Genomic DNA, 27,648 nt, shown 5'->3' on the forward strand with positions numbered 1-27,648 from the left:
GCTTTTACTTGTTTGTTTTTTTGCCGACTCTGAAGTTTTAATGTGCACTTGTTACATGGACAGACAAACAAATCTCCTTTTTTAATCATCATTTATTATTTACTTTTTCAACCTAACAACACATACATTTATTTATATATATATATATATATATATATTTATATATATATATGTATATATGTATAATATTATATACTATTGTGGTCAATGGGAAAATTGCTTTTGGGCCCCATGAGTATTTTTTGTTGCAGTACCCAGAGTGGCCACCAAGGCAGAGGGGGCGGTGCTCTATCCAGTTCCTATACATCCATGGTGTCCTCACAGAAAACTAATAGTGTGTTTGCACCTTTTCTGGCATAAACTGTTATTTTGTTACACACAGTTCACTTATTTAGGTTAAATTACTGATCTAATCCTGTTTATACTCTGTATATTGGTGTATATAACCTTAATAAAGTTCACTTATTTAGGTTAAATTACTTATCTAATCCTGTTCATACACTGTATATTGGTAAATAACCTTAATAAAATTCATTTATTTAGGTTAAATTACATATCTAATCCTGTTTAAACTCTGTATAGGGGTATATAACCTTAATAAAGTTCACATAGTTCAGTTATATTGAAGGCAGAGGGGGCAGAGCTCTCTCCAGTTCTTATAATAATACATCCATGATGGACACTCATTGACATCATGCAGTTCCATAACCTTAAGCTTCACAACTAAAGGTCAAACCAACTCCAGTCCAATCCAACTTTATTTATAAAGCACTTTACAAACAACAACAAGAGCTGAAACAAAGTGCTGCACATCAGAGATAAATAAAACATCCAAACGTGTGACCTAACAGACCTAAGAACAAACAATAAAACAATCATCAAATACTTTAGAAAATATAAATGCACTGATTTCTATTCATTTTCAAGCGGCCTGAATCGGGGCCGGCCCAAGGCATAAGCGAACTAAGCTGCAGCTTAGGGCCCCGTGACCACTAGAGGGCCCCCAAGAACAATTAACTAAAAAAAAAAAAAAAAAAAAAAAGTTGCTGTTGGATTGCTGTAGTTTATTGAGAGTTTTTCTCCCCATTTATATCAAAGGTTTTTCACAGTTTTTACATAGCTGTCAGAGTATGTTTGATATTTATTTGTTTATTTTATTTAATGCTGTTTTTTTTTTTTTTTTTACATATAAAAGTCAAATCGTTGTATTACAGAAGTGTATTTTGAATCCCCCCCAAAGATTGTGCACATTTTTTGATTTTCAGACCTTAATATCTTTAGCATTTGGTTTTATGTGTTGATTCTCTGTGTCGCCAGTAGGGGGAGTTGCTGATTTTGCCAAATATTAATTTAAAGATTTTTCTGTAAGTTTGCAAATCTGGTGTCAAACAAAAAGTTTAGTTTTACAAGTGTAAGTAAGTAAGATATAAGTAGAATACCTTTAGTATAGTAGGTGTGTGAATGATCAATAATCGTTATTATTGGCAGTAACAGAGGGCCCCAAAATCAAAAGTGTGCTTAGGGCCCCATGGAGGCTTGGGCCGGCCCTGGCCGCCTGAACAAATCCCTTTAACCAGTTAAATGTGACGTTAGTTAACGCCTGATCCAGATCTTTGCCTCACAGGAGGGCGCACGAGCACCGTGAAGCTACTGTTTATACTGGAAGAGGTTCCAAGAGGTAACAAAAAACGAGCGCGCACACACACACACACACACACACAGGCGCGCGCACACACACACATACTAACTCACTCCTTTCTCTTTTCAAAAGCCCCTTGTGAGGCAGATTGACAGGCTAGAATGAAAATGAGGCGGACGCTCGCTCACGGCTCCAGTGCGTCCGCGTCCGCGTCCGCGTCCTTTTGAGCAGCGCTCCACACTTGGATCATAATCACCATGGGACCGATTTGGGCCGCGAGGGACTTTTGTTTGTTTTTGCTCTTGTTAAACAGTCGCCAAAGCGCAGCTCAGCTTCCAGAGACTCGAGGTGGGACTGTAGTGTGTGTGTGTGTGAGTGTGTGTGATGAGTGTGTGTTGTGTTTTCTCCTCTCCGTGGAGAGTGCTTTTACGCACGCTTTGAGGGAGCGCGCTCTTCTTGTTGGTGACTCTTTTTTATTGTATTTTATTTGTTTTTTTTCCCCACAGTTTCTTTAAGTTTGAGCAGATATTGTTGTGTGTAAAGTGTGTGTGTGTGTAAAGTGTGTGTGTGTGTGTAAACTCATCCCTGCTCCACACACACAAACACGTTGTTTTTTGACAGACAAGCTTTTGTTCCCTTTGTAACTTATTAACTTCTGGGTCAGTTTGCACTGGACCTTTTTCTCTTTTCTTTCTCTTTTTCTTTACAATAATATCATATTATTGACTGTTTTATTGGTGTTTTTGCTTGAGTTTTATCATATATTTCAAACTAAGGCTGTTTTAAAACTGTTTTCTAATCAAAATCGAAATTTAAAAGTAGGCTGCAAATGATGCAAAAATCTGTCTACTTTTCATTCTTCTATGTTGCTTTTTTTTTTTTTTTTTTAATACATGTTTTCACCCTTGCATTAAATCACTATTTAACATTTTGATGGTGCACTGATGTGGTAATAATGGTCCAATCTGCATCACTGAAGCTGGATTTAATCCACATTTAGATCAGATGTTTGACGTCATGTCCTCACACACTGTGGTGTCTGGTGTGTGGAAGTGTTTGTGTTTGTTGTGACTGTTTTTATCGTGTGTTTTGCAGCAGATCCGTGTGCAGAGGGAAGCGATGGCTGTCACATTGATGCCATTTGTCAGACGACGCAGGGTTCGTACAAGTGCACGTGCAAAACCGGCTTTAGAGGCGACGGGAAACACTGTGAAGGTAACAACAAGTCTGTACTATTGAAGATGTGAAGATAAAACCATAGATCTTTACTGTAAAGATTTGATCTTTACAAGTGCACACGTGTTAAATCGACCACGGCAACATTTAAAACCTGTTTTATTGTCACAGTGTGTTGTGTTTTTTACTCCATCCAAACCAGTTTTAAATGACATTAGAGACCATTTTTAAACAGAACATAATCAAAACTACAGTGGCCCTGAGGTGCAAAACACAAACGCAAATCACACAAACGCAAATCAAAACACACAAATGCAAATCAAAAAACGTAAAAACATTAACTCAAAACGGAAACACAAATCAAACAACACAAACACAAAAGCATAAAACATTAACTCACGTCGCAAACACAAAAGTGAGTTAATGTTTTCGTGTTTTCTGCTTTTGTGTTTGTGTGATTGGAGTTTGCGTTATGACTTAATGTTTTCTGCTTTTGTGTTTGCGTTGTGAGTTAATGTTTTGGTGTTTTCTGTATCTGTGTTGTGTGATTTGCGTTTCCGTTTTGAGTTAATGTTTTTGTGTTTTTTTGATTTTGCGTTTGTGTTTTTTGATTTGTGTTTGTATTTTTTGATTTGCGTTTGTGTTTGTGTTGCGCGTTAATGTTTTGCCGTTTTCTGCTTTTGTGTTGTGTGATTTGCGTTTCCGTTTTGAGTTAACGTTTTTGATGTTTTTTGATTTGCGTTTGTGTTTTGCTAATTGCGTTTGTGTGTTTTGCACCTCAGGGCCACCGTACAAAACACACACACAACACAATTTAACAAAGTGTTTGAATTTCTTGGGACATACATTTCCCGTCCTCCTCTGCTCTGACGTCTTCTGAAACACTTCTCTTTTTTTTGTTATTGCCTGACTCTATTGTCACGTCCTGTTTTCCTTTTTCACCTTTTTCGATTCCATCACAAGTGTTGTAATTGTTGTTGTTGTTGTTATTTTCTTTTTTGCTTTACAGACACCGACGAGTGCGACCTGGAGCACAACGGCGGCTGCGTGCACGAGTGCAACAACATCCCGGGCAACTACCGATGCACTTGCTACGACGGCTTCAACTTGGCACACGACGGACACAACTGCCTCGGTACGAAATGCACTGGTGACGGTGAAGAGTTCATGTGTGTGTGTGTGTGTGTGTGTGTGAAGATTCTCACACTCACTCGCTCTCTCACACACGGGCTCCTTTTTTTTTCTTGCTTCATACAAACACTTTTGTGTTTTTTTTGTCCTGCAGCTGCAGATTTGAAAGACTCGACTAAATATTTACGGCTAAAATCGTCAAAGTCTTGTCAAACACCGCCGTTACTTAACGCGCTCTCTCTCCGTTTCCAAAACCCGCTGTCCCCCCCTCCCCCCCCCCGCAGACGTGGACGAGTGCGAGTTCAACAACGGCGGCTGCCAGCACACTTGCGTCAACGCCATGGGCAGCTACGAGTGTCGCTGCAAGGACGGCTTCTTCCTCAGCGACAACCAGCACACGTGCATCCACCGCTCCGTGGGTGAGTGTGCAAAATCCTTAAAAATATCACACTTTATTGGGAGGAAGTTTTCTTTTCTTTCTTTCCGCTAACAGATGCTTTCCGTCTGTGCTGATTGTATGAAGCCGGAAGGATAACGCAGCAAATTCCCCCCCCCTCCCCAATATTCACACACAAATCCCAGGATTGACAGCACAATGAGGGGCGACAGGTTTAAGCCGCTGCCGCCGTCAGCCCCGAGCTTTTATCCGCACGCTGTGGGAAAAAGGCCTCTCCGAGTCCCCGCGAGAACAAAATAAGTTAATAACTGCAGCACTCCTGTGTCACAGATTTGTCTCAAGTGCCTTTGTTTTGTCTCCCCCCCCCCCCTTCGATTGAAGTCAACTCAAATGCCGGCACTTTCCACTCCATCGAGCCTTGACAACCCCTTTTAAAGGCCCCGGAGGATCCGTCCACTCAGCTGTGACTCATCTGTATAAATGCAGCTTTTTTTTTCGCAGTTGAGTTTTTGTTTCCAGAGAATCCCGTTTCCTCTCCCTCGCAGAGTCGAATGCACTTTTTTCCTAATCGAGATGTGATAAAAAACAACACTTGCTGATGTTTGAGAACAATCGCTGTCTTTGAGGACGCCGCGCTAATCTCTCTCCCCGTGTGTGCCCTTTGTGTGCCGCCGGTCACTCACTGTAGGAGAGTTTTCATTGTGTTCGCCTCCCCTCTCCCTCATTCTGTCCCAGAGGGCCTCAACTGTATGAACAAGGAGCACGGCTGCGCCCACATCTGCAAGGAGACGCCCAAAGGGGGCGTGGCCTGCGAGTGCCGCCCGGGCTTCGAGTTGGCCCGGAACCAGAAAGGCTGCATCTGTACGTATATGCTCGCCGCATATTTTCCGTTTCGTTTTGTTTCGTTTGTCGCGCTGATGACCGCTGATGTTGTCCACCCCTGTGTTACAGTGACCTGTAACCACGGCAACGGAGGCTGCCAGCACACCTGCGAGGACGCAGAGAGCGGCCCCGTCTGCAGGTGTCACGTCAGGTACACGCTGCAGCCCGACAAGAGGTCGTGTGTAGGTAAGCGCGCCGTCCGTGGACGGACCGGAATATGTCCCCTCGACAACATAAATGCAATTCATGATATTTGTGGCGATTTGCTTTAAAGCAGGGGTGTCAAATGTCAAATGACCTGGGGGCCAATGAGCGTCTAGTGTGGTCAATAGGGGGCCGGCCTCGAGAACAGAAAGTCGGAAAAAAAGACAACTTTCGACAACTTTTTGATGTGTCTAGCTCATTGGTTCTCAAAGTGCGGCCCGGGGGCCAATGGCGGCCCGCAGAAACATTTCTGGCGGCCCACAATGAATTACAGCTGATAGTTTTAATCCAGGAGCTACTAAAGCTTGTTAAATGTTTATTGGACATTACTGGATACAGACCAACAAGTGTAAACAAAAATACTGGGTATTTACCTGGTTTCTATATAGTGAATTGTAGTGTATTATTGGGTTATAAGCTGGTAATAAGCAGGTAACTACAGCCCCCAATTACTAGCTATTTACCCAGTAAATATATGGTAACAGAAATGTGTTACTTGGTATTAACCTGTAATTAGAAGGTAAGAACAATGGCCAAAATACTGAGTAATTACCCAGTAAATTATAAAGTGTTATTATATTAACGCTTAAATTACATTATATTAATGCTTATATTACTTAACGTTAAACTGTAGAACTGCAATCTGGTCATTAAAATGATTACAAATGGGATTTATTTCTGTTTTCTTTCCTTTTTTTTTTCTTTGGCGGCCCTCAGTCCAATGTTGGGTTCCTAAAATGGCCCTCAGGTATCAACACTTTGAGAACCCCTGGTCTAAACCATCCAAATGACCTGTGTCAGTAACATAGTGACAAAAAAACATGTTCAAACCATAGATGTAAAAACACAGAATGCTCAGATTCATGTTCAGGGTTCTTGTTTATGATAATATTCACTTTAAAGATTTGTACGTGACTTTGGGAAAGGGACATTCCAGCGTACGCCGTGTTTCTTCAGCACTGCAGAGGCTGCAAAACACAATGAGTGGAACTGTAGTTATTATATAGTGATGAAGGATAAGGATCCACTCTCAGATAGTGTGTGTGTGTGTGAGGTCTGTTCATATCAGTGCAACACTGTCTCCAGAGTCACTTCACTGATATATCTCCAGTGTAAACATGCACCTGGTCACTGAAGGGTGACAAACAGCCAGAGATGAAGTCACAGCTCTTCTGTTACGACCTCAAACTCAATCTGTTTATCTTTGAGCTGCAGGAAAAACAGGATTTGATCGCGATTTTTTCTGCGGCTGTGAATGAAAAGAGTCTAAAGAAATACTCTGTAATGTTTCTGTATGGTGTGATATGTTGTGACTGTGGTGAGAGTGTGTGACCTCGGCAGAGGTTTCGCTAATGTTCTAACGTTGTGTTCGTATATATTCGCCCGCAGAACGCGACGAAGCCGCCGCCTCGGAGTCCTCGGAGCACAACGTCACGTCCTTCACCGAGGTGGACAAACGGGTCAAACGGAGGCTGCTCATGGGTAATAATCACACAGGTTAAACGGCGAGAATCTTTAAATGTGTGTGTGTGAGTGTGTGTGTGTGTGTGTGTGTGTGCGTGTGTTAAAGTCACACATTCTTCTGTCCGTTTTTGAGCAAACTGTGAAATGACTGTGCGCTCGTCTCCGTAACACCACCATAACAAACGTTCATGTGTGACAGTGTGGTACATTTCACATTTTCCCTCCATTTGGGGAAGAGCAGCGTGTGAATCTCTGCTGTTCTCAGGCTGGAGAACAGTGGAGTTCTCCAGCCTGAGAGTCTGGAGAACTCTGTTTTTATTATCTATGGCTGATTCACCAGCTCTGAGAGTCTTGTCCTGTGATAGAAATAATACTTACTTACTTTCTCGTTATTACGCTAAATCAAGACGGTAAAGGTCAACTTTGTACACTGTACACTCTGAGAAATAAGGGTTCCAAAAGGGTTCTTCTACAAGGGCTGAGGTTCTACCTGGAACCATTTGCTTCTGAAAAACCCTTTTTTTTCCAAAGAAAGGGTTTTTCAAGGGTTCTTGGTAACACTAATGGTTCCATTTTGATCCAGAGAACCCTTTAAAACCCCTTTCCTGAATAAAGGGTTTTAAAAGGGTTCTTGGTGGAACCCCTCAAAAGGGTTTTCCTATGAGGACAAAGCCGAAGAACCTTATATGGGTCTACGTAGCACTTTTATTTCTAAGAGTGTAAACTCTTAGAAATAAGGGTTCCAAAAGGGTCCTTCTACAAGGGCTGAGGTTCTACCTGGAACCATTTGTTTCTTGAAGAAAGGGTTTTTCAAGGGTTCTTGGTAACACTAATGGTTCCAGTAAGAACCATTTTGACAAAGAGAACCCTTGGTGGAACCCTCTAAAAGGGTTCTACCTGGAACCAAAGTACCCTTTCTTCGGGAAAAGGGTTTTTCAGAAACAAATGGTTCCAGGTAGAACCTCAGCCCTTGTAGAAGAACACTTTTGGAACCCTTATTTCTAAGAAAGTCTAGGGTTTATTGGCAGAAATTAAACACACCTCCACGTTTATGTTTGTGTGAATGTGTAATCACTTAAAAATGTTGATTTTTGGAACCTTAGAATGAGGCTTTTATGTACCTTAGACGAGTGCTTTGCTTTACTAAGGCTGCCATTTTTACAGTGTGTGATCTCACCATTAGAGGTCACCACATCTTACAGACTGGACCTTTAAAACTGAATCAAATACAAAGTATGACGTTAATGTTGACTCAAGTCTTTCATTTGTCCGTGTGTGTGTGTGTGTGTGTGTGTGTGTGTGTGTGTGTGACTCACGGCTGTTTTGAAAGGCTATCGTTGAGTCCGTCATTGTTCTGTTTTACAAAGGATCTAATATCTGACATTGAGGAATAAGTCTCTCTCTCTCTGTGTGTGTGTGTGTGTGTGTGTGTGTGTGTTGTCATTTCAGAAACCTGTGCAGTGAACAATGGGGGGTGCGACTGCACCTGTAAAGACACATCCACGGGCGTGCGCTGCAGCTGCCCCATCGGCTTCACGCTGCAGCCGGACGGAAAAACATGCAAAGGTCAGCGCGTTTGAGCGTACATGTGTGTAAGGAGGTGTTGTTGTGGTTGTTGTTGTGGTTGTTGTTGTTGTTGTTGTTGATGAAGATCTTTCCTGCCCGTTTCCCCCGCAGACATCGACGAGTGTGAACACAACAACGGCGGCTGCGAACACTTCTGCAGGAACACCATCGGCAGCTTCGAGTGCAACTGCAGGAAAGGCTTCAAGCTGCTCGCAGACGAACGCTCGTGTCAAGGTAGGAAAATAACTCCAGCCTGGATACACTCTGAGAAATAAGGGTTCTAAAAGGGCTCTTCTACAAGAGCTGAGGTTCTACCTGGAAACATTTGCTTCTGAAATATGCTTTTTCAAGGGTCCTTGGTAACACTAATGGTTCCAGTAAGAACCATTTTGATCCAGAGAACCCTTTAAAACCCCTTTCCTGAATAAAGGGTTTTAAAAGGGTTCTTGGTGGAACCCTCCAAAAGGGTTCTACCTGGAGCCAAAAAGGGTTCTCCTATGAGGACAATCCGAAGAACCTTATATGGTTCTACTTAGCACTTTTATTTCTAAGTGTAGGGTAGTCGATGCTGCAGCTGCACTACACTCTTAGAAATAAAAGTGCAAAGTAGAACCAAATAAAGTTCTTCAGCTTGTCCTCATAGGACACCCTTTTTGGTTTTATCAAGGTTCCACCTGGAACCCTTAGTTTTACCAAGCACCCTTTTAAAACCCTTTATTCAGGAAAGGGGTTTTAAAGGGTTCTCTGGATCAAAATGGTTCTTTGGAACTTGAACCATTAGTGTTACCAAGAACCCTTGAAAAACAAATGGTTCCAGGTAGAACCTCAGCCCTTATAGAAGAACACCTTTGGAACACTCTGCTTTCTTTCACTTTACACTCTTAGAAATAAGGGTTCCAAAAGTGTTCTACCTGGAGCCAAGAACAACAAGCCGAAGAACTTTATTTGGTTCTACTTAGCACTTTTATTTCTAAGAGTTCGGCTTGTCCTCATAGGAGAACCCTTTTTGGCTCCAGGTAGAACCTTTTTATAAAGGTTCCACCAGGAACCTTTTTAAAACCCTTTATTCAGGGTTCTCTGGACCAAAATGGTTCTTACTGGAACCATTAGCGTTACCAAGAACCCTTTCAAAACCCTTTCTTCGGGAAAGCAAATGAGTCCGAAGCAAATGGTCCCAGGTAGAGCCTCAGCCCTTGTAGAAGAACCCTTTTGGAACCCTTATTTCTAAGAGTGTAGAGCTAAGAACAAATAAAGATAAGGAAGTCACATCTCACATCTGTTGCTCAGGATTCTTTCATCTTTTAGACTTAAAAGAGAGACTTTTGAAAGAATAAATGAAAGTAAAGTGTGTAACTCAGATCAGAATAAAGGTTTGTTTTACTCCAACATCACATAAATAAACATGAGCGTATCTGTGTGTGTGTGTGTGTGTGTGTGTGTGTGTGTGTGTTACGTCTCTGTTTACCTGTGGATCACAGTTGATGCCTTTAATGGAGCCTAATGCGTTTTAAGGCAGCTAAATGAAACGCTGCCTCCTCGTTACCTGTAATTACCACCAAAAGACCGTTTTTGTTTTAGCGGTGCAGCGCCGCTGTACGCGTCACATTCGGCTGTGTGGGAAACTTCAGGATCAAATGCGTGTGTGTGTGTGTGTGTGTGGGTGGGAAACCCCGACCGACCGCCTGCCTGCCCTGCTATTATGTCATCTTTTCTGATTTTTCTTGATTACAGATATAGACGAGTGTTTCTTCGAGCGGACGTGTGATCACACGTGTGTGAACTTCCCCGGTGGTTTTCAGTGTCTGTGCAACAAAGGCTTCACCATGTATGGACTGGCCCACTGTGGAGGTGAGACGACACGAGAGGCGGAGGCCGTTATACACAGCAACTCGAGCGGAACGCACCAGCGTCCTTTAAAAAACGCACACGAATGTCAGCACCTGCATCGCTGACTGATGTTTTTATTGCAAGGCCGCGTCCCAATACCTAAATCTTTGCCCTAACCCGACATTTTGCGCGTTCACGTGTAGGGGGGAGCAAGAAGAAGTGCGATTTTGCCCTTATCCCTTTAAGGTACGACTCAACCATTTGTTTGAGCACACTTTAAGTCACTATATCTCATTGAAAACACTTAATGTCACTTTAACTGTACTTTATGAATTATGCAAACCAGGTTTATTATGAACAGACGTCGCAACCGTTTGGTAGAGGCCTGTATCTGAAATACCGTAGGGTCTAATTGTTGTTGTTATTGTTATCAAAAGTGAATACAATAAAATAATAATAATTTTAGAAATAATTTTTCCTTTGCTTTTTTCTTGGTGCGTACCTTAAAGGGTTATAATCAACCCTCAAAATTTAGTGGATGATGAAATTACCCATGATGCATTTCGAATTCAGCGATCCGGCTGTTTTTAAAAAAAACAAAAATGGAGGCCACATCTGCCGAGGAACAATTTCGTTGTCATATATTTTCGCAAATAAGCACGTTGCAATGTCGAAATGTGTTGGAATATGTTGGTTTGATAAACTGACGATTTATGAACGCAGCTAGCTAACTAGCTAGCTCGCAAACTCTCTCGAAGCACTCGGCAAATAGCCGTTGCTAGCTCTGCTACACCTGGGTAGTTTTGTCAGTGTTTTGGATGCGTGTACCTGACGTTCACTTGAACACGAATACCCAGGACTTGTCAGATGTCGATCACGTTCGCGATATAGCGTTAGCGAGGACGGAGAAAAACAAACACGACCAACGCAACAGTCGACACAACAGCCGGCAATTTTTTTCCCGAATGAAAATAGTAGCACGTCAACATGTGACGTAGGCTAGCACGTTCGTTACGCTCACTACGCTAATTTCCGTACGTTCACTTACGCTAATTAGCCACTTTTATTTTGGTTGAGGGCACTCCAAACCAAGTGGAAATTTTAAGATGGAGGTATTGTTGCCTAATAATCATGATTTTTTTTTCTTCCCATTTTTCCCCTCCCTCTCAGATATTAATGAATGCAGCGTGAACAATGGCGGCTGTGATCAGGGTTGTGAGAACACCGTGGGTGGATTTGAGTGCTTTTGCCACCCTGGCTATAAACTGCACTGGAACAAGAAGGACTGCACTGGTAAGCCGGTGCATCTGTCGACTGCATACGTAAAATGAAATTGTGTGATTTGGGGCAACAAAAACAGGAGATACTTTGAATTCTGCTCTCTTTTTTTTTCCTCTTTAATTCTCTTTTTCTTGTCCGACGCTCTACAAAACATGGAGGACGTTGTCAAAAGTGTGTCTTTTTTTTTTTTTACCCTTGAGTCTTGTTGTGGTTTGTATCTAGAGGCTGAGGGGTTATCGCCTGCCAAACCCGCCGCTAAACCCACCCTGAACTGCAGTAAGCAGGCGGGAGGCGACCGCTGCTTCCTCACGTGTCAGTCGCAGGTTCACATCAGCAGTGGTAAGAGCCACATTCGCCGTATTCCGTCATTTATTTGGAGTAAACAGAGCCTGTCGCTAATAATAATATCCAGATCTGTGAGTAACTGCACGGAAAAACACCTGCATCTTTATTCTTCTTTATTCTTTAGTTTATTCTTCTTTACCCACAAAACACCAGAGTCATGCAGTCAGTTTGGTTTCATCCAACATCACCATGTTCTCATTGTTCTCTTGGTACATACACTCTTAAAAATAAGGGTTCCAAAAGTGTTCCTGGAAATGGTTCTACCTGGAACCATTTGTTTTTCAAGGGTTCTTGGTAACACTGGTGATTCCAGTAAGAACCATTTTGATCCAGAGAACCCTTTGGAACCCCTTTCCACAATAAGGGGTTTTAAGAGGGCGGAATTACGGTATACACTAGTACAAGCCGAAGAATCTTCTAAGGTGCTAAGTTCTACTCAGCACTTTCTCATAGGAGAACCCTTTTTGGCTTTTATAAAGGTTCTTGGTGGAATCCTCCAAAAGGGTTCCACCAAGAACCCTTTTAAAACCCTTTATTCAGGGAAAGGGGTTTTTAAAGGTTCTCTGGATCAAAGTGGTTCTTACTGGAACCATTAGTGTTACCAAGAACCATTGAAAACCCCTTTCTTTGGGAAAAGGGTTTTTCAGAACCAAATGGTTCCAAGTAGAACCTCAGCCCTTGTAGAAGGACCCTTTTGGAACCCTTATTTCTAAGAGTGTACACTTAGAAATAAAAGTGCCAAGTAGAACCATATAAGGTTCTCCGGCTTGTCCTCATAGGAGAACCCTTTTTGGCTCCAGGGTGGGTCCCATCAAGAACCCTTTTAAAACCCTTTATTCGTGAAAGGGGTTTTATAGTGTTCTCTAAATCAAAATGGTTCTTACTGGAACCATTAGTGTTACCAAGAACCCTTGAAAAACCCTTTCTTCTGGAAAGGGTCTTTTAGAAGCAAATAGTTCTAGGTAGAACCCCAGCCCTTGTAGAAGGACCCTTTTAGAACCCTTATTTCTAAGAGTGTACTTTAAAGGTTAAATAAAAACACTAATTGAAACATAGAATTGAAACAAGAATTTTAAATCACAATTCTCTGCAGGAGCGACACTTATTATGGATATTACTGATTTTGAATGATTTAAACATGTAATTACATATTTTGTCATATTAATATCTCAACTATAAACTATAACTTATTGAGGCTAACTTTTGTGACTTCCAAGAAAGAGTTGATCTTAATGTATATTAGTCTTTTTTGATGATCTCGAGTTCTCATTTTAGCTTGAAACAAACATTTTATGTGTTTGATTCTGTTGATTTGACGGAACACGTGTCAAAAATGAGGTGTCTGTGATGCAGCGTTTGCTAAAGCATGAAAATGTAGCATCAGAGCACACACACACACAGAGAGAGTGTCTTTTCATGTTTCTACATGCTTCCCCCCCCCGTTTGCTCTCTCTCTGACTCGGCTTTTGTGGCCCAAACCTTTAGGGACAGAGGATTCCTACACGGTGACCTGTGGAATGCCTCTGCCCTGCTTGGCTGATGCGGAAAAGAACAACAGTGGCTTGTATTGCTTAGGCAAGTACCAAACACCGCAGATTTACATCCATCTTTTCCGCTCTGCCTCACAAAGCCCGGGCTGTTATCAGTCGATTTATAAGCAGTTGTTGTTTCTGTTTTCTCTCTCTTTCCTCGGGCAGGTCCAGAAACATCCGGCGCTCCTCGCATTAAGACGACGGCCACGTTCAGGTCTGGCACCTCAAAGTGCAACTTGAAACGGAGCCAGGAGAAACTCAAGGAGGGTTTAAACGCCGCACACTTAGGTACAGACGCCAGAGATACACGCAGCCTCTTTATTTTACTGGTTAAAAAATTATTCTGGGGTTTCCAGAGAACTGCCAGCATCTAAAACGGGGTCGTACCTATGTTTCCCGGGTCCTATGTTCCCCGGGTCCTATGTTCCCGGGTCCTATGTTCCCCATTTTTCCCAAAAAAGATCCTATGTTCCCCACTTTGTGGAAGCCTGGGTGTGGAGCTCCAGGGTAAAGGGTTAGGGTTAGTTGTACGGGGTAGGGTCCTATGTTCCCGGGTCCTTTTGGGTGAAAGCGGGGAATATAGGACCCTTTTTCTAAAAAAGTCCTAGGTCCTATGTTCCCCGCTTTGTATGTGACCGGGAAACATAGGACCCTTTGGGTGAACAGTGAGGAACATAGGACCCTTTTGTAGGGTTAGGGTTAGGGTAAGGGTTGGGGTTAGGGTAAGGGTTAGGGTAAGGGGTAGGGTCCTATGTTCCCCGGGTCCTTTTGGGTGAAAGCGGGGAACATGGGACCCTTTTTCTAAAAAAAGGGTCCTATGTTCCCCGGTCACATACAAAGCGGGGGAACATAGGACCCTTTGGGTGAACAGTGGGGAACATAGGACCCTTTTTTAGAGAAAGGGTCCTATGTTATGGTTAGGGTAAGGGTTGGGGTTCGGGTTGGGGTTAGGGTAAGGGGTAGGGTCCTATGTTCCCCGGGTCCTTTTGGGTGAAAGCGGGGAACATACAAAGCGGGGAACATAGGACCCGGGGAACATAGATACGGTCCCATCTAAAGTCGCAATCATTGAAAGATAAAGCTGACCTGAAGGCTGTAAATGTGAAAGAATTTAGTGGGCAAAGTGATTTTTTTGGGGGGGGGGTTTGAGTGTCTTGAACGTCTCAGCGCAGCACAGTGAACGGCACCGACAGCGGAGGATGTAATTAGCCGCCGCACGCCTTTCACTAAGGTCTGACCCGGCCATCAATCAGCAGCAGCTCCGATCGGAGGATTATTTTTGCTTCTCCGAGTGGTTGTGGCACTGTTTTTTTTTTTTTTTTGTACATGCATCACGGTCACTGAAAGGACGCCTAATTGTTTCAAAATAAAAAGGAAACGATCCTCGTCTACATCATGCTTGGTTGTTTCCTGCGTCCGCAGAGAGTCGGTTCCTCTTCACCGAGAACGTCCAGTTCAGCTACGTCAGCCTGCGCTGCACCTCGTCCGGACCGCGGACGCGCAGCCGCCACGGCCGCAGAGCCGGAGAGGACGACGGCTCCCTGATCACGGCCGAGTTTGAGCTGGATGTGAACCTAGAGGAGGTAACAGGTTGGTTGGTCTCTCTGCACTTCTGCCTGCCTCTCACCTTTTCTCCTCTCGTGGTCTCTGCACATCTGTCTGTTTGTGACTAATCCGGCTGTTAAAGTATCTCCTGTTTTGATGTGGCTCTGGTGGTGGAAGGGCTCAGTGTTTGGGGTGCCAATGTCCGGGGTATAAGCATGACGTGGGGGTGCGTGTGCGTCCGTCCAGGCATGAATTCACAGTCTAGTATCGGCACGTGGAGATGGATGAAGCATTGTTATAAACAGTCGCTGGATGAAATGCTTTCTCTCAGCAGAGAGCTGCGACCTGAACTGTGTGCGCCGACGCTCGGAGAAGAGGCTCAGGAAAACCATCCGGACGCTGAGGAAGTCCATCAACCGAGAGCAGTTCCATCTCCACTTTGCCGGCTCCGACTACGAACTCTCCAAGAATCCAGAGCCGCCGGCGGAACTGGCCGGACACTGTGCAGGAGGACAGGTGCTGGTGGGCAGGAAGTGTGGTGAGTTAGAACCTCGGTTTCCCCGCAATTATTTGAGTTTAGAGCTGCAACTAACGATTATTTACATAATCTATTAATCGTTTGGTCCAGAAAATGTCCGAAAATGTTAAAAAGCATTGATCAGCGTTTGTCAAACCTGGAAATGACGATGTTCTCGAATGTCTTGTTTTGTCCACAAACACAAAATGATTCATTTTTAATGGTTTCTTTGTTATGTGGAGCAAAGAAACGAAGAAAATATTCACATTTAAGAAGCTGAAACAATCAGAAATCTTGTTTTAATCATGAAAAAAGCTTCAAAATGTTGTTGATTAATTATCAACTGTCAAAAGTTGAGAAGATCCACCATTCCTGATCTGTTCTGTCGCCCTTGTGTTGGAGCACAGTCTGTTGATTGGTTAACATAGAATCACTTTCAGTTTAGCAATGGAAATTCAATGGGGAAACCATATTGTAAAATGGACCTAGTATTCCCAATTTATCCTCAAGCCAACCAGGAAAATAATAATATATTGAGTAGCCACCAGGGGGTGACTCTGCTTATCTTAACCCTCAAGCTCAACCCTTAATCTTAACTGGCCCATCAAAAAAAAGGGTTATTTTGTCACTTAGAAATGGGACACCCCTTAAATGCAGATACGTCTTCAGACTTTAGGGGGCAGAATAACGCGAAAGCTGCGTCCAGTCTGTCAACTCCAAAAGGGAAGAAGAAGAAGAACGCATTTACGTCAGGATTATTTATTACGATCCGTTTGTCAGTCAAGTTATTAGGTTGTCAGTTAGTTATAAGATGATACTCATACAAATACCACAACCACGGGCCTTAACTAAGATAATACAATGGTTTTCATCATTTTTATATCTCTATTAACAAAGAAAATACTTCATTTGTAGCGTACTCGTTTCGCTGCTTTCGGCGCCATCTTTGTTATGTCAAAACATGCAATGCATTGTGGGTAGCCCTTGCTCCCAAGGGTGGTCTCGGGAAAATCTCAATATTGAGGGCGATACAGCCCTTAAACTTGACCCTCAACTTAATTTTTCTGAGAATCGGGACAGCACTTGCACTAGAGGGAGCGCACATTTTTGAGATTGAGGGTTAAGCAAGGAATTGGAATTCACCCAAAGTCACTATATCTCATTGAAAACTCACTAACACTTAATGTCACTTGTTCTGAATGTTGTACTTTACGAATTATGCAAAACCAGGTTTATTATGAACAGATGTCTCAACCGTTTGGTAGAGGCCTGTATCTGAAATAATTTTAAGGACAAAGTTTGATGACATTTTCAAAAACACTGAGCCTCCGTAGAAGTCTGCGCTCTCCGAGTTCTATTTTCTTTCAATTGCCGAAGAGGATGTTGGTTTTGGTGATTTCCATCTCTCGAGTCTCGCAGTTCCGAACCACTTGAGTTTCACCTAATAAGGCAGGAGCGGCTGTGCACACACACACACACACACACACACACACACAGTGGACTCACAGTCAGAGACTTTAATTGAAATGGTCCATGCCAGCGTGAGATATATTTAGACAGGCTGCTTTAATGATTGGATTTGGAGCAGGTGTTGGCCAGATGAGCGCCATATTTGGTTTTGCAGACCGTGTCGTAATGAGGGAGCCGGAGGAACAGAGGGACTGTTGTCGGGTCCGCGGAGCTCTGAGATCTTCCAGCATCTCCTGTGGATTAGCATGTTGCATGGCAGCTCTCCTGGTAGCCGCAGCCGCAGCCGTAGCCGTAGCCGTAGCTGACTCACGGTCGGGGTTTTTATGTACGGCTCTGGTGACGTGGGGGGAAAATGTTCATTAAAAATACAACCACACATTGTCAGCGTCTGAAGGCTGGAGGCTGGCATGTGTTTTTCCTGGCTGACGGTGACGGTGCGCCCCTGCTCTCGGGCCTCACTCTAACTTTTCTGCCTCTTAATATCAGCCACAGGAAACTGGTGCATTTCGTCTGCTGGGATGTCTAAATATTTATTCACTCCTCGCTACATGCTTTGTTCGACATGTAGACCCACGTCTTTAATAGACTCAGATAGAGATAGTTTCCCGTCCTTTTCAACCGCTGACTCATTAGTCTGATGGGAGTGTGTTATTGTTTGTTAATTGGAAACCAAAACTTGCCCCGGAGCTAAAGCTGTCTTCTAGTTTCCGGAGATGATGATGATGTTGTTGTTGATGAGAGAAAATCATCAGCCTTACACATCATCAGCTTCATATTAGTATATTATACACACTATGGTTCAAAAGTTTGGGGTCACTGATACAATTATATTTTGTGTTTTCCTTTAAAAGTCACACTTTTATTCATCAAAAGAGTTGCAAAATGAATAGAAAATATAGCAATAATAATTTTTATTCAAAGTAAATGTAATTTGCATCCGTCAAAGAACCAGCAAAACTGTTTTCAGCTGTGCTAACATCATTGCACAAGGGTTTTCTAAGCAAACACAATGTACCATTAGAACACTGGAAATGGGCCTCTATACACCTATGTACATATTCCATTAAAAAACAGACGTTTGCAGCTAGAATAGTCGTTTGCCACATTAACAATGTATAGAGTGCAGTTCTGGTTAATTTGTTATATTCATTGCAAAAAAAGTGTTTTTCCTTCAAAACAAAGGACATTTCTAAGTGAGCCCAAACTTTTGAACACTAGTGTATATATATATAAATATATATATATTCTCCGTGTAGAACCAAAGCTGCCCCTGTGCATCACGTCTTTCACTAACACAGGTCTTAAGTGTCTTGATTCCTTAAACTCCCCCGCTACGCTTTCAGGTCAACATTAAGCAGTCTATTGGCCATGGCAGGGGTGTAGACATGTAATTTGGGGAGAGGAGGCAGGGGTGGGGCGGTTTTGGGGGGGGGGGGGTGTTTCAGGGGGGCTGAAAGGCATTCTTCTTAACCTCCAGCTCTTTAAAGGAGCTATATTTTTTTCCCCCTCCTCCCCCAACCTCTTGCTCTGGCTTAGCTCTGGAGCGCAGTTTAGTCCTTTTCAGTGAGCCCATTCCATTGAAAAGCCCATATGGGGCTCGATCTCAGTGCCTCAGAAGGAACGACAACAACACAGAGTTTGGTGCTTTTGGCGCAGAAAATAGGCTTTTGGGGGGATTTTTGGTCTGTTTTATTTTGTGATAGATTGAGTTTTTTGTTCCACGACGTATGTGATGCAGCTTTTTCGATCGTAACCACGTTACTCGACGCGTTTAGAGTCGCGACTGCACCAGAATATACTCTCTGTGGGTAAAGACGTAGAGGACGCCGCGTTCCGCTGAGCGCTCGCGCCGCTTTTCCCCGACTTGTTTGCGTGTTTGTTTTAAGATTGAAGATGTTTAGGAAGTCCTGTTGATTCAAGCTGGCACTTTGAGTGCTGTGTGTCCCCCCCCCCCCCCTCCCGCCGCCCCCCAGCTGGGGCCACTTTGCATGACCCCCAGCCACTAAACTGCTAAAGAGAATTGACTTCAACCACACCATGGGAATCAATTAGCATCAGCTGTTTGGGCCTCTGCTTGATGGGCGCGAGCAGCGATTGGGCCGCGCAGAATGGGGGGATTCAGGAGCCCTGACCCCTTTTATTGGGTTCAGCTTCTAACCACTGTGATACCGTAGTGTTTTCCTATGTCATCAAGTCGCCAAAGACTGGCGACTTGAATAGAGGTGAAAGGTCTTTTAAACCTCTTTGGGGCCATCAATTCGAGGACTCTATAGAAGCGTCCTTTGCATTTGAAAGGCTTCAAGGTTTTTTTTTTCTCTCTCTTTCCCTCTCACTCTCTCTCTCTTCCCTCTGTCAAATAAAAGCTGTTAGAGGACAATGCTGCGATGGCTCCTCATGGTCTTTTTAGGATAAACAATAGGGCGCCGAAAAATCAACCGCTCCGAAACGATTTGCCGAACCACCTTTATAACGGATCTACGTCGAGCTTTTGTGCGCCGCAAAAATTCTCCTCCGCTCACAGACGCAACTCGAGCGCGTTTGATTCTCTCAGGATTTCCCAGAATTCACTTGATTCATTCCTCCCGTGTGTGAGAGGAGAGATCATCACAGACACAGTCGTAGCCAAATTAATTACAGGCATTACTGCGAACGGGAGGAACCGAAGCACAAACGGTGATTAAGTCCCTTTAATCGAGGCTTTTTTTTTGGCACTTTGGTGAGATAAAAGGGAGATGATCGCTTTGATTTGTTTCAGTTGTTTGCTTTTAAAAGAGGTGGCGGCGATTATGGTGGTTTTATAAAGTTCCTCCCTGTTCGTCAGATGTGTGATACAAAGGCAGCTGTGAGGAGACACTTGACTTTTGTTTGTGCATTTGTTTTTAACAGAATTCTTTGGGTCTACATATACATTTGCTGAATTATTCTGCTTTTCCTTAATACGTAAACAAACATATGTCTCAAGTTAATATTAAGTGTGGTTGTAAAAGTGGTCAAAAACGTAATATTATGTACACATTTGCTTTCCTCAGTTTGTCATCTGTAAGAAGTTTGCTTGGAAAACACTGATTTAAAAGATGCTATTTTGCTTTATGGAACAAAGAAAAGACTCATTGCGATAAAACGTATAATTTATAGAAGAACACACTGACTAACACAGGCAGCAGCAGATTTTTTATTAGATGCCCCGTTTACCTAATAATGTGGACACAAGTGTATATTTAACAATTCGCAATGAAAATCAAGAGGAACATGTTCAACGGACTAATTTAAAGGTGCCATATGTAAGAATGTGGCCAAAAAACCAGTTACTACATTCAAATTCAAAATACCGAGATCTTTTAGGTTTCATTTTCTGACGTAACTGGCAACCCGTGGTTGCTCGGCAGCTGAGACTCTACTGATTGCAATGATTGGTAGATGTCGGTAGGTGGCGCCACATGACGCCAAATCATGATTTCAAAACATAAACATTATTTGCAGTCTGCAAAATATATATTTTTAATGCAAATATTTTTTCTGTACTGTTGTTGGTGAGTTCAGTTTGTTATATGAACATTTTCCTGAGTCTCTCTGACATATTAGGAGGATTTTATGGCCAGTTGCTTTAGATTATTACATAATGCACCTTTAAATGCATCCAGTAAAAGACCACATAGAAATTATCCATTATACTTATTATACATGCACCTTTTATACAATTCAGCAAAGACAGTCAGGAACTAATTTATGTCAAAGACGCTTGAAAAGTTTAAATCCTGCAGAAAAAGTGGTTATCATTAGAGTCTCTTTCTCAAACACAAGCTGTGCTAAATGATGCTAAATGATGCTAAACCATCGACACTCGTAATAAACGTGTGTTGAATCAAGAACTCGCCGCCCGTCTTTGTGGTTTTTCCATTTCAAGTACGTACACGGTTTGTGTTTGATTGCACTTAACAGGGAGCTAATGAAGTCTGCCGTACTTCACTGGTCTTGTCGTGCCATTCACATGCTCTATTTATAGTGTACACTCATCCTGTGGTGAGGGCTGTTTGATGGTGTGTGTGTAGCCGGAGGAGTTACTCCTTTATTTGTTGATGCATGTCGACATCTTTGAAAAACGTCTGTCACCCGTCTGTCGTAAAGGTTTTTGTAGTCGAGCTGACGAGCCGACACTGATTTGTCTCCTGAATTACAGGTTCATGCACCTCGGTCTGTTTGGAGCGTCGCGAGTGTTTGTTTTGACTTCGCCGGGGATCATCTTTGAATTTGTCGTCCTTAAATGATTTAATGAGTTTCCGCTCGATGACAGTATTCGTTGTGGATGAGTAAGAAATGTCTTCGCTTAACCGCAGCAGGAAGACAGAGCTGTCACCACTGAGATATAACCTGCAACCACAAGATGACGACGCAGCTGCCGCGTGTTTTCAGGAACTAGAGCATTGCCCTTTAGGAAGTATGTGGCTGATAGTCGCAACAGCTAGCTACGCTAATGCTCATTGAAAATGAAAACATTTGCATTGCACAGTGTTTGTATTATGTTAGCCCGAACACAAACACAACAAAAACACTACAGTCACAACAGCTAGCTACGCTAATGCTCATCGAAAATGAAAACATTTGCGTTGCACAGTGTTTGTATTATGTTAGCCCGAACACAAACACAACAAAAACACTGCAGTCACAACAGCTAGCTACGCTAATGCTAATCGAAAATGAAACATTTGCGTTGCACAGTGTTTGTATTATGTTAGCCCTAACACAAATACATCAAAAAGACTACAGTCACAACATTTAGCTACGATAATGCTAATCGAAAATGAAACATTTGTGTTGCACAGTGTTTGTATTATGTTAGCCCTAACACAAATACATCAAAAAGACTACAATCACAACAGCTAGCTACGCTAATACTCATCGAAATTGAAAACATTTGCGTTGCACAGTGTTTGTAGTAGCATGCTTGTATTATGTTAGCCCTATGCTAATGCTAATCGTAGCCTTGCGAGCTTACCTTTGGAAACAGGTTCGCCAAGTTAGACGCAAAGTAGTAGCATGCTTGTATTATGTTAGCCCTACGCTAATGCTAACTGTAGCCTCGCTACCTTACCTTTGGAAACAGGTTCACTAAGTTAGCCGCAAAGTAGTAGCATACATACAGACACACAGACACAATTTGCTTTATAGATAGCTGCACGTCTGAGGCATATTTAACCTGACCTTTCTATTCAAATGTCATTCCTTTGCTGTCTTTCAGTGAGGTGCACTGTGGGTACGTACTACGACGCAGACCAGGTTCGGTGTGTTCTCTGTCCGGCCGGGACATATCAGGACGAGGAGGGACAGACGTCCTGTGAAGTCTGTCCTGGACCTGAAGGAAGAGACATGTCCAAGACCATCGGTGCTCGGAACATGTCCGAGTGTGGAGGTACATTCACAGCTTTCACGTCATATATTGTAGAATTTCCTCTTGTTTGTAGTTGAGAAATTCAATACTTTAAAAACTTTTAAGTTAGTTTTGAATATAAACAAATATCAGTTGTCGCCCAGCTACCTTCCTGTGCTGCGCGTTGCTTGAGAAAAGCAAGACGACTGCAAACAGGTTGCAGGAGTGCAACTGAAAACACAAAGAAGTGCAGACGACAGGTTTCAGAATGAATTCTAGTGCTCAAGAAAAACCTAGTTGTTTAACACTTCTTGGCTCCGCACATGGTTTTTCAGTCTGATAGTATTGCTTGACGCAGCCCCTTTGCAGAGTTCTGTGTGTGTTTTTTGGTGATTAACGTGAGATCATTTCCAAACAGAGGCAGAAAAATAACACTTTAAAGTTACATACTAGCTTTAAGAAACCCCTTATCAAAGATATAACATCTTTAACAGATAATAAACAAAAAGCAAAGGAAAAACAAATGAAAGAAGAAAACACTTAAATACTTGCTTTGTGAACATGAGCCACACAGGAAGCGATGGTGCTGTGATACACATCTCTGTCTCTCTCTCTGTGGCAGATGTTCTGTTCCTGTGTAAAGTCAAAGAAGCTCAGATTTGAGCTGAGATATTTTCAGAAATGTGAATAAAAGCTGAAGGAGCCACCATGTTTTGGTCTCCTCCTTCGCTGTTATCGCAGTCAGTGTGTGGGACTAAATCCCTGATCCAGACTAAACAAGAGCAGCTATCAGCAGACTCCCACTGGCACCTAGTTTGTATTAGTCACAAAGAAGATAGAGTGGAAGAGGAGGAGGCGCACTCGGCTTCAGCTTTGTCACTGGCTCTTATCTTCCTTTAATGAATGGGGGAGTATTTTCTCTGTTATGTACTGTTTTTTTTTTTTTTAAACTACACAAATCCAAATGGAGCAGATGTGGAAGTTGCTCAATGCTCGACGCGTGTTCACACTCTGACTCACCCAGATGTTTGTGTACGTTCAGGTCAGTGCTCTCCAGGCCATTACTCTCACGACGGCTTCATCCCCTGCTTGTCCTGTCCACTGGGCTCGTACCAACCCGAGGTGGGCCGCACCACCTGCTTCCCCTGCGGAGGGAACCTGGTGACCAAGCGCAGCAGTGCCGTCACCTTTCAGGAGTGCGAGACCAAAGGTGGGGAAGTCAGACCTGGTATTAACGCCTGTCCTCAGTGATCCGATCACATATGGAAAGTCCTCAGGACAGATTGTGTCCACATACGTCCTCAAATGTGGTTTTTGTGATCTGATCTGATCTGAAGAAGCAGTCATAATGATATGTGCACTGCGTGATCTGGAGGTGATCTATGTTAATACGAGGTCTTAATGAGGTCTACAGTGATGTCACAGTGTGCAAATGACCTGCATTTAGACCTGATATTAACATCTGATCATAAGTGGACACACCTGAGGACACATTTGCCAAATTTTTTTTTTACACATCGTCTTTTTCATACATTGCTTTGGAATTTATTGGATTTATTTACAAAAAACTGCCACATATAGATTTTTGCCCATCATAGTCACTAAAACCAGATCAGAGTCAGCTCTACGCTAATGCTAATCGTAGCCTCGCTAGCTTACCTTTGGAAACAGGTTTCGCCAAGTTAGCCCGCAAAGTAGTAGCATGCTTGTATTATGTTAGCCCTAGGCTAATGATAATCATAGTCCCGCTACCTTACCTTTGGAAACATGTTTCGCCAAGTTAGCTGCAAAGTAGTAGCATGCTTGAATTATGTTAGCCCTACGCTAATGCTAATCGTAGCCTCGCTAGCTTACCTTTGGAAACAGGTTTCGCCAAGTTAGCCGCAAAGTAGTAGCCTGCTTGAATTATGTTAGCCCTACGCTAATGCTAATCGTAGCCTCGTGAGCTTACCTTTAGAAACAGGTTCGCCATAATTTGACGCCTCCACGTGTTTTCAGGAACTGGTGCATTGCCGTAGGAAGTATGTGGCTGACGGTCACAACAGCTAGCTAAGCTAATGCTAATCGAAAATGAAAACATTTGCGTTGTGCCTAATGAGGTTGCACGGTGTTTGTATTATGTTAGCCCTACGATAATTCTAATTGTAGCCGCACTAACTCTACTCCAATATATATTTACATAGGTAGTATTTGTGTATTTACCTGACAGGATTCTAAAACCAGGTATGGACTAATAACAATAGTAATAATAATGATCATTTATGAAATATATAATAGTTTTTGAAGACGTGCTTCTTTTTCCTCTGTCGCCCTGGTTGGCATCACACCAGTACAGTATCATTTGGTTGTTGACAGAAACTCTGCTGCCCTCTGCTGCTGTGTCACTGTTACTACATTACAGTGTTTTTAACAGAGCTTCAAGAAAGGGGAAGATGTACTGTATTTGTCTTAGATAAGTGTGTTTTATCAGCATTCAAGTGATCATTCAAGTGATTTAAAATCATTAAAAAAAACATTAATGTTACAGGTACAAGCATAAGCAGTGATTATTACTGTATGTTGAATAACAGCCCTCTTTATCCCTGCAGTCCATTGCTCACCAGGACATTATTACAACACCACCACACACCGCTGCATCCGCTGTCCCATGAGCACGTTCCAAGGCGACTTTGGTCAGAACTACTGCGTGTCCTGTCCTGGAAACACCACCACGGACTTTGACGGCTCAACCAACATCATGCAGTGCAAAAGTACGTATATCTGTACTCGGTGATGATGCATGCGTTGAAAATACTGCACCATGTTGGGCTTTAAGTTACATTTTTTTGGGGCTTTTCACATCTTTCAATATTAAACCTGTTTTTATTCTCTCTCAATTTAAAGTCTGTGCAGCCAAATATTTTTTTTTTTTTGGGAAGTAAATCCAGAGAGAACCCTGTAGGTCGACACCTTTAGCTACTGTCTCTACAAAGTGGCTCGTCTGACTCACAAACTAACAACAATACAGGTTGTATTCATGCTAAGTCTGGACAAGTCACGTGTGGGGCTGAGAGGCTTAATCAGAATTGTGTTCATTAATTTCATAATAACTAGTGCAGTGCCCGTAAGAAGTATGTATTCCTATAGTGGGAGCTGAAGAAGTTTTTTAAGTTATAGTAATGCACGATAAGGAACGTAAAGGCTAACATAATAAAAACACAACAAAAACACTGCAGTTACAACAGCTAGCTACGCTAATGCTTATCGAAAATGAAAACATTTGCGTTGTGTCTAATAAGTTGCACAGCGTGTATTATGTTAGCCCTTTGCTAATGCTAATCGTAGCCTCGCTAGCCTACCTTTGGAAACAGGTTTCGCCAAGTTAGCCACAAGTAGTAACATGCTTGAATTATGTTAGCCCTACGCTAATGTTAATCGTAGCCTTACTAGCTTACCTTTGGAAACAGGTTTCGCCAAGTAAGCCGCAAAGTAGTGGCATGCTTGTATTATGTCAGCCCTACGCTAATGATAATCGTAGCCTCGCTAGCTTACCTTTAGAAACAGGTTTTGCCAAGTTAGCCGCATAGTAGTAGCATGCTTGTATTATGTTAGCCCTATGGTAAGGATAATCGTAGCCTCGCGAGCTTTAGGAAGTATGTGGCTGACAGTCACAACAGCTAGCTACGCTAATGCTAATCGAAAATGAAAACATTTGCGTTGTGCCTAATGAGGTTGCACAGTGTTTGTATTATGTTAGCCCTATGCTAATGCTAATTGTAGCCTCACTAACTCTACTCCACTGTATATTTACATAGGTAGTATTTGTGTATTTACCTGACACGTCTGTGTCCCTTTGCAGACCGACAATGTGGAGGCGAGCTGGGAGATTTTACTGGCTTTATCGAGTCCCCTAACTACCCAGGCAACTATCCGGCTAATATCGAATGCACTTGGACCATCAACCCGCCGCCTAAACGCAGGATCCTCATCGTCGTCCCAGAGATCTTCCTGCCCATCGAAGACGAGTGTGGAGACTACTTAGTCATGAGAAAGAGCTGTGAGTTTGGACTGGAGTGTCCGTCCTTTAGGGACCATTTACAGCAGATATATAATAAAGCTTACTATAAACACGTGTCGTCCACAGCTCTGTCCAACTCTGTGACAACCTACGAGACGTGTCAGACGTACGAACGTCCCATCGCTTTCACCTCACGCTCCAAGAGGCTGTGGATTCAGTTCAGGTCCAACGAGGGGAACAGTGGGAAAGGCTTCCAGGTCCCATATGTGACATATGACGGTAAAAACAATTGTTGTCAGTGTAACGTTGCAGCCAGAAACTTTTTATTTAATGGAACACACTAATGCGCCGTCTGTGTGCTTCATTTGTTTCAGAGGATTACCAAGAATTAATAGAAGACATCGTGAGAGATGGGAGATTATATGCTTCAGAGAATCACCAGGAAATTCTCAAGGTATCTTTTTTTTATTTGTACACATACTCTATATCAGTGTTTCCCAGCCCTGGTCCTCAGGGAACTCTGCCCTGCCATGTTTTACATACAAAAACACCTGATTCAAATAAATGGTCAGCTCATCAAGCTCTGTAGAAGCCTGATAACGAACTTTTGTCCAAATAATTTAATGTTTCAACTTTTGTTTAAAAAAAAATAAAAATGATGTTTCAACTTTTGTATTTTTTCCCCCAAATAATTTAATGTTACAACTTATGTTAAAACATTTTTTTCAAAAAAAAATATTTTGAAAATGTAATGTTTCAACTTTTGTCAAAAAAAAAAAAAGAAGTTATCTTTCAACTTTTGTTAAAACATGTTTTTTTTATTTTTTTTATTTAATGTTTCAACTTGTGTCCATTTTTTTTCAAAAATGTTTCATCTGAATCAGGTGTGTTGGAGCAGGGCAACATCTAAAACATGGCAGGGCAGGGTTGGGAAACAATGTTCACTTCTGTAGAATCTGTATCCAGCGAGCATGTAGCGCCCTCTTCTGGAGATGTACAGAAGTGCTCCTTTTCTTAAACCTTCATGTGGCCTTTGCTTCTTTTCCACCTCTCAGGACAAGAAGCTGATGAAGGCGTTGTTCGACGTCCTCGCTCACCCGCAGAACTTTTTCAACTACACGGCTCAAGAATCCAGAGAAATGTTCCCTAAATCCTTCATCCGCTTCCTGCGCTCCAAAGTCCTGAGATTCCTTCGCCCCTAAACATTCTTTTTTTTAAAAAAGATTTTCCGTCGTACGCTTACATTAGATACTGGTCGCAGTATCTTAATCGCAGTATCTAGTTTTTATTCTCAGCTTATGCCTTTAAAA

At 42.6% G+C, this 27,648-nt stretch overlaps 1 protein-coding gene across 1 annotated transcript; it reads left to right on the forward strand.

Moving 5' to 3' along the window:
- Nucleotides 1-1,896: 1,896 nt before the first annotated feature.
- Nucleotides 1,897-27,540, forward strand: scube2 (signal peptide, CUB domain, EGF-like 2; the record flags this gene model as incomplete). The annotated part of the gene is made up of 23 exons (XM_083890679.1): nucleotides 1,897-1,987; nucleotides 2,735-2,854; nucleotides 3,825-3,950; nucleotides 4,231-4,365; nucleotides 5,079-5,204; nucleotides 5,295-5,411; nucleotides 6,819-6,911; nucleotides 8,343-8,459; nucleotides 8,571-8,693; nucleotides 10,191-10,307; nucleotides 11,457-11,579; nucleotides 11,790-11,906; nucleotides 13,398-13,487; nucleotides 13,610-13,732; nucleotides 14,867-15,034; nucleotides 15,321-15,527; nucleotides 22,213-22,383; nucleotides 23,384-23,551; nucleotides 24,930-25,091; nucleotides 26,180-26,377; nucleotides 26,465-26,617; nucleotides 26,713-26,792; nucleotides 27,394-27,540. 23 exons carry the CDS (start codon nucleotides 1,897-1,899, stop codon nucleotides 27,538-27,540), a joined length of 3,072 nt encoding a protein of 1,023 aa, XP_083746805.1.
- Nucleotides 27,541-27,648: the final 108 nt, after the last annotated feature.

This window comes from Microchirus variegatus (assembly GCF_963457635.1).
Source record: "Microchirus variegatus genome assembly, chromosome: 6".
NCBI classification, from domain to species: Eukaryota; Metazoa; Chordata; class Actinopteri; order Pleuronectiformes; family Soleidae; genus Microchirus; species Microchirus variegatus.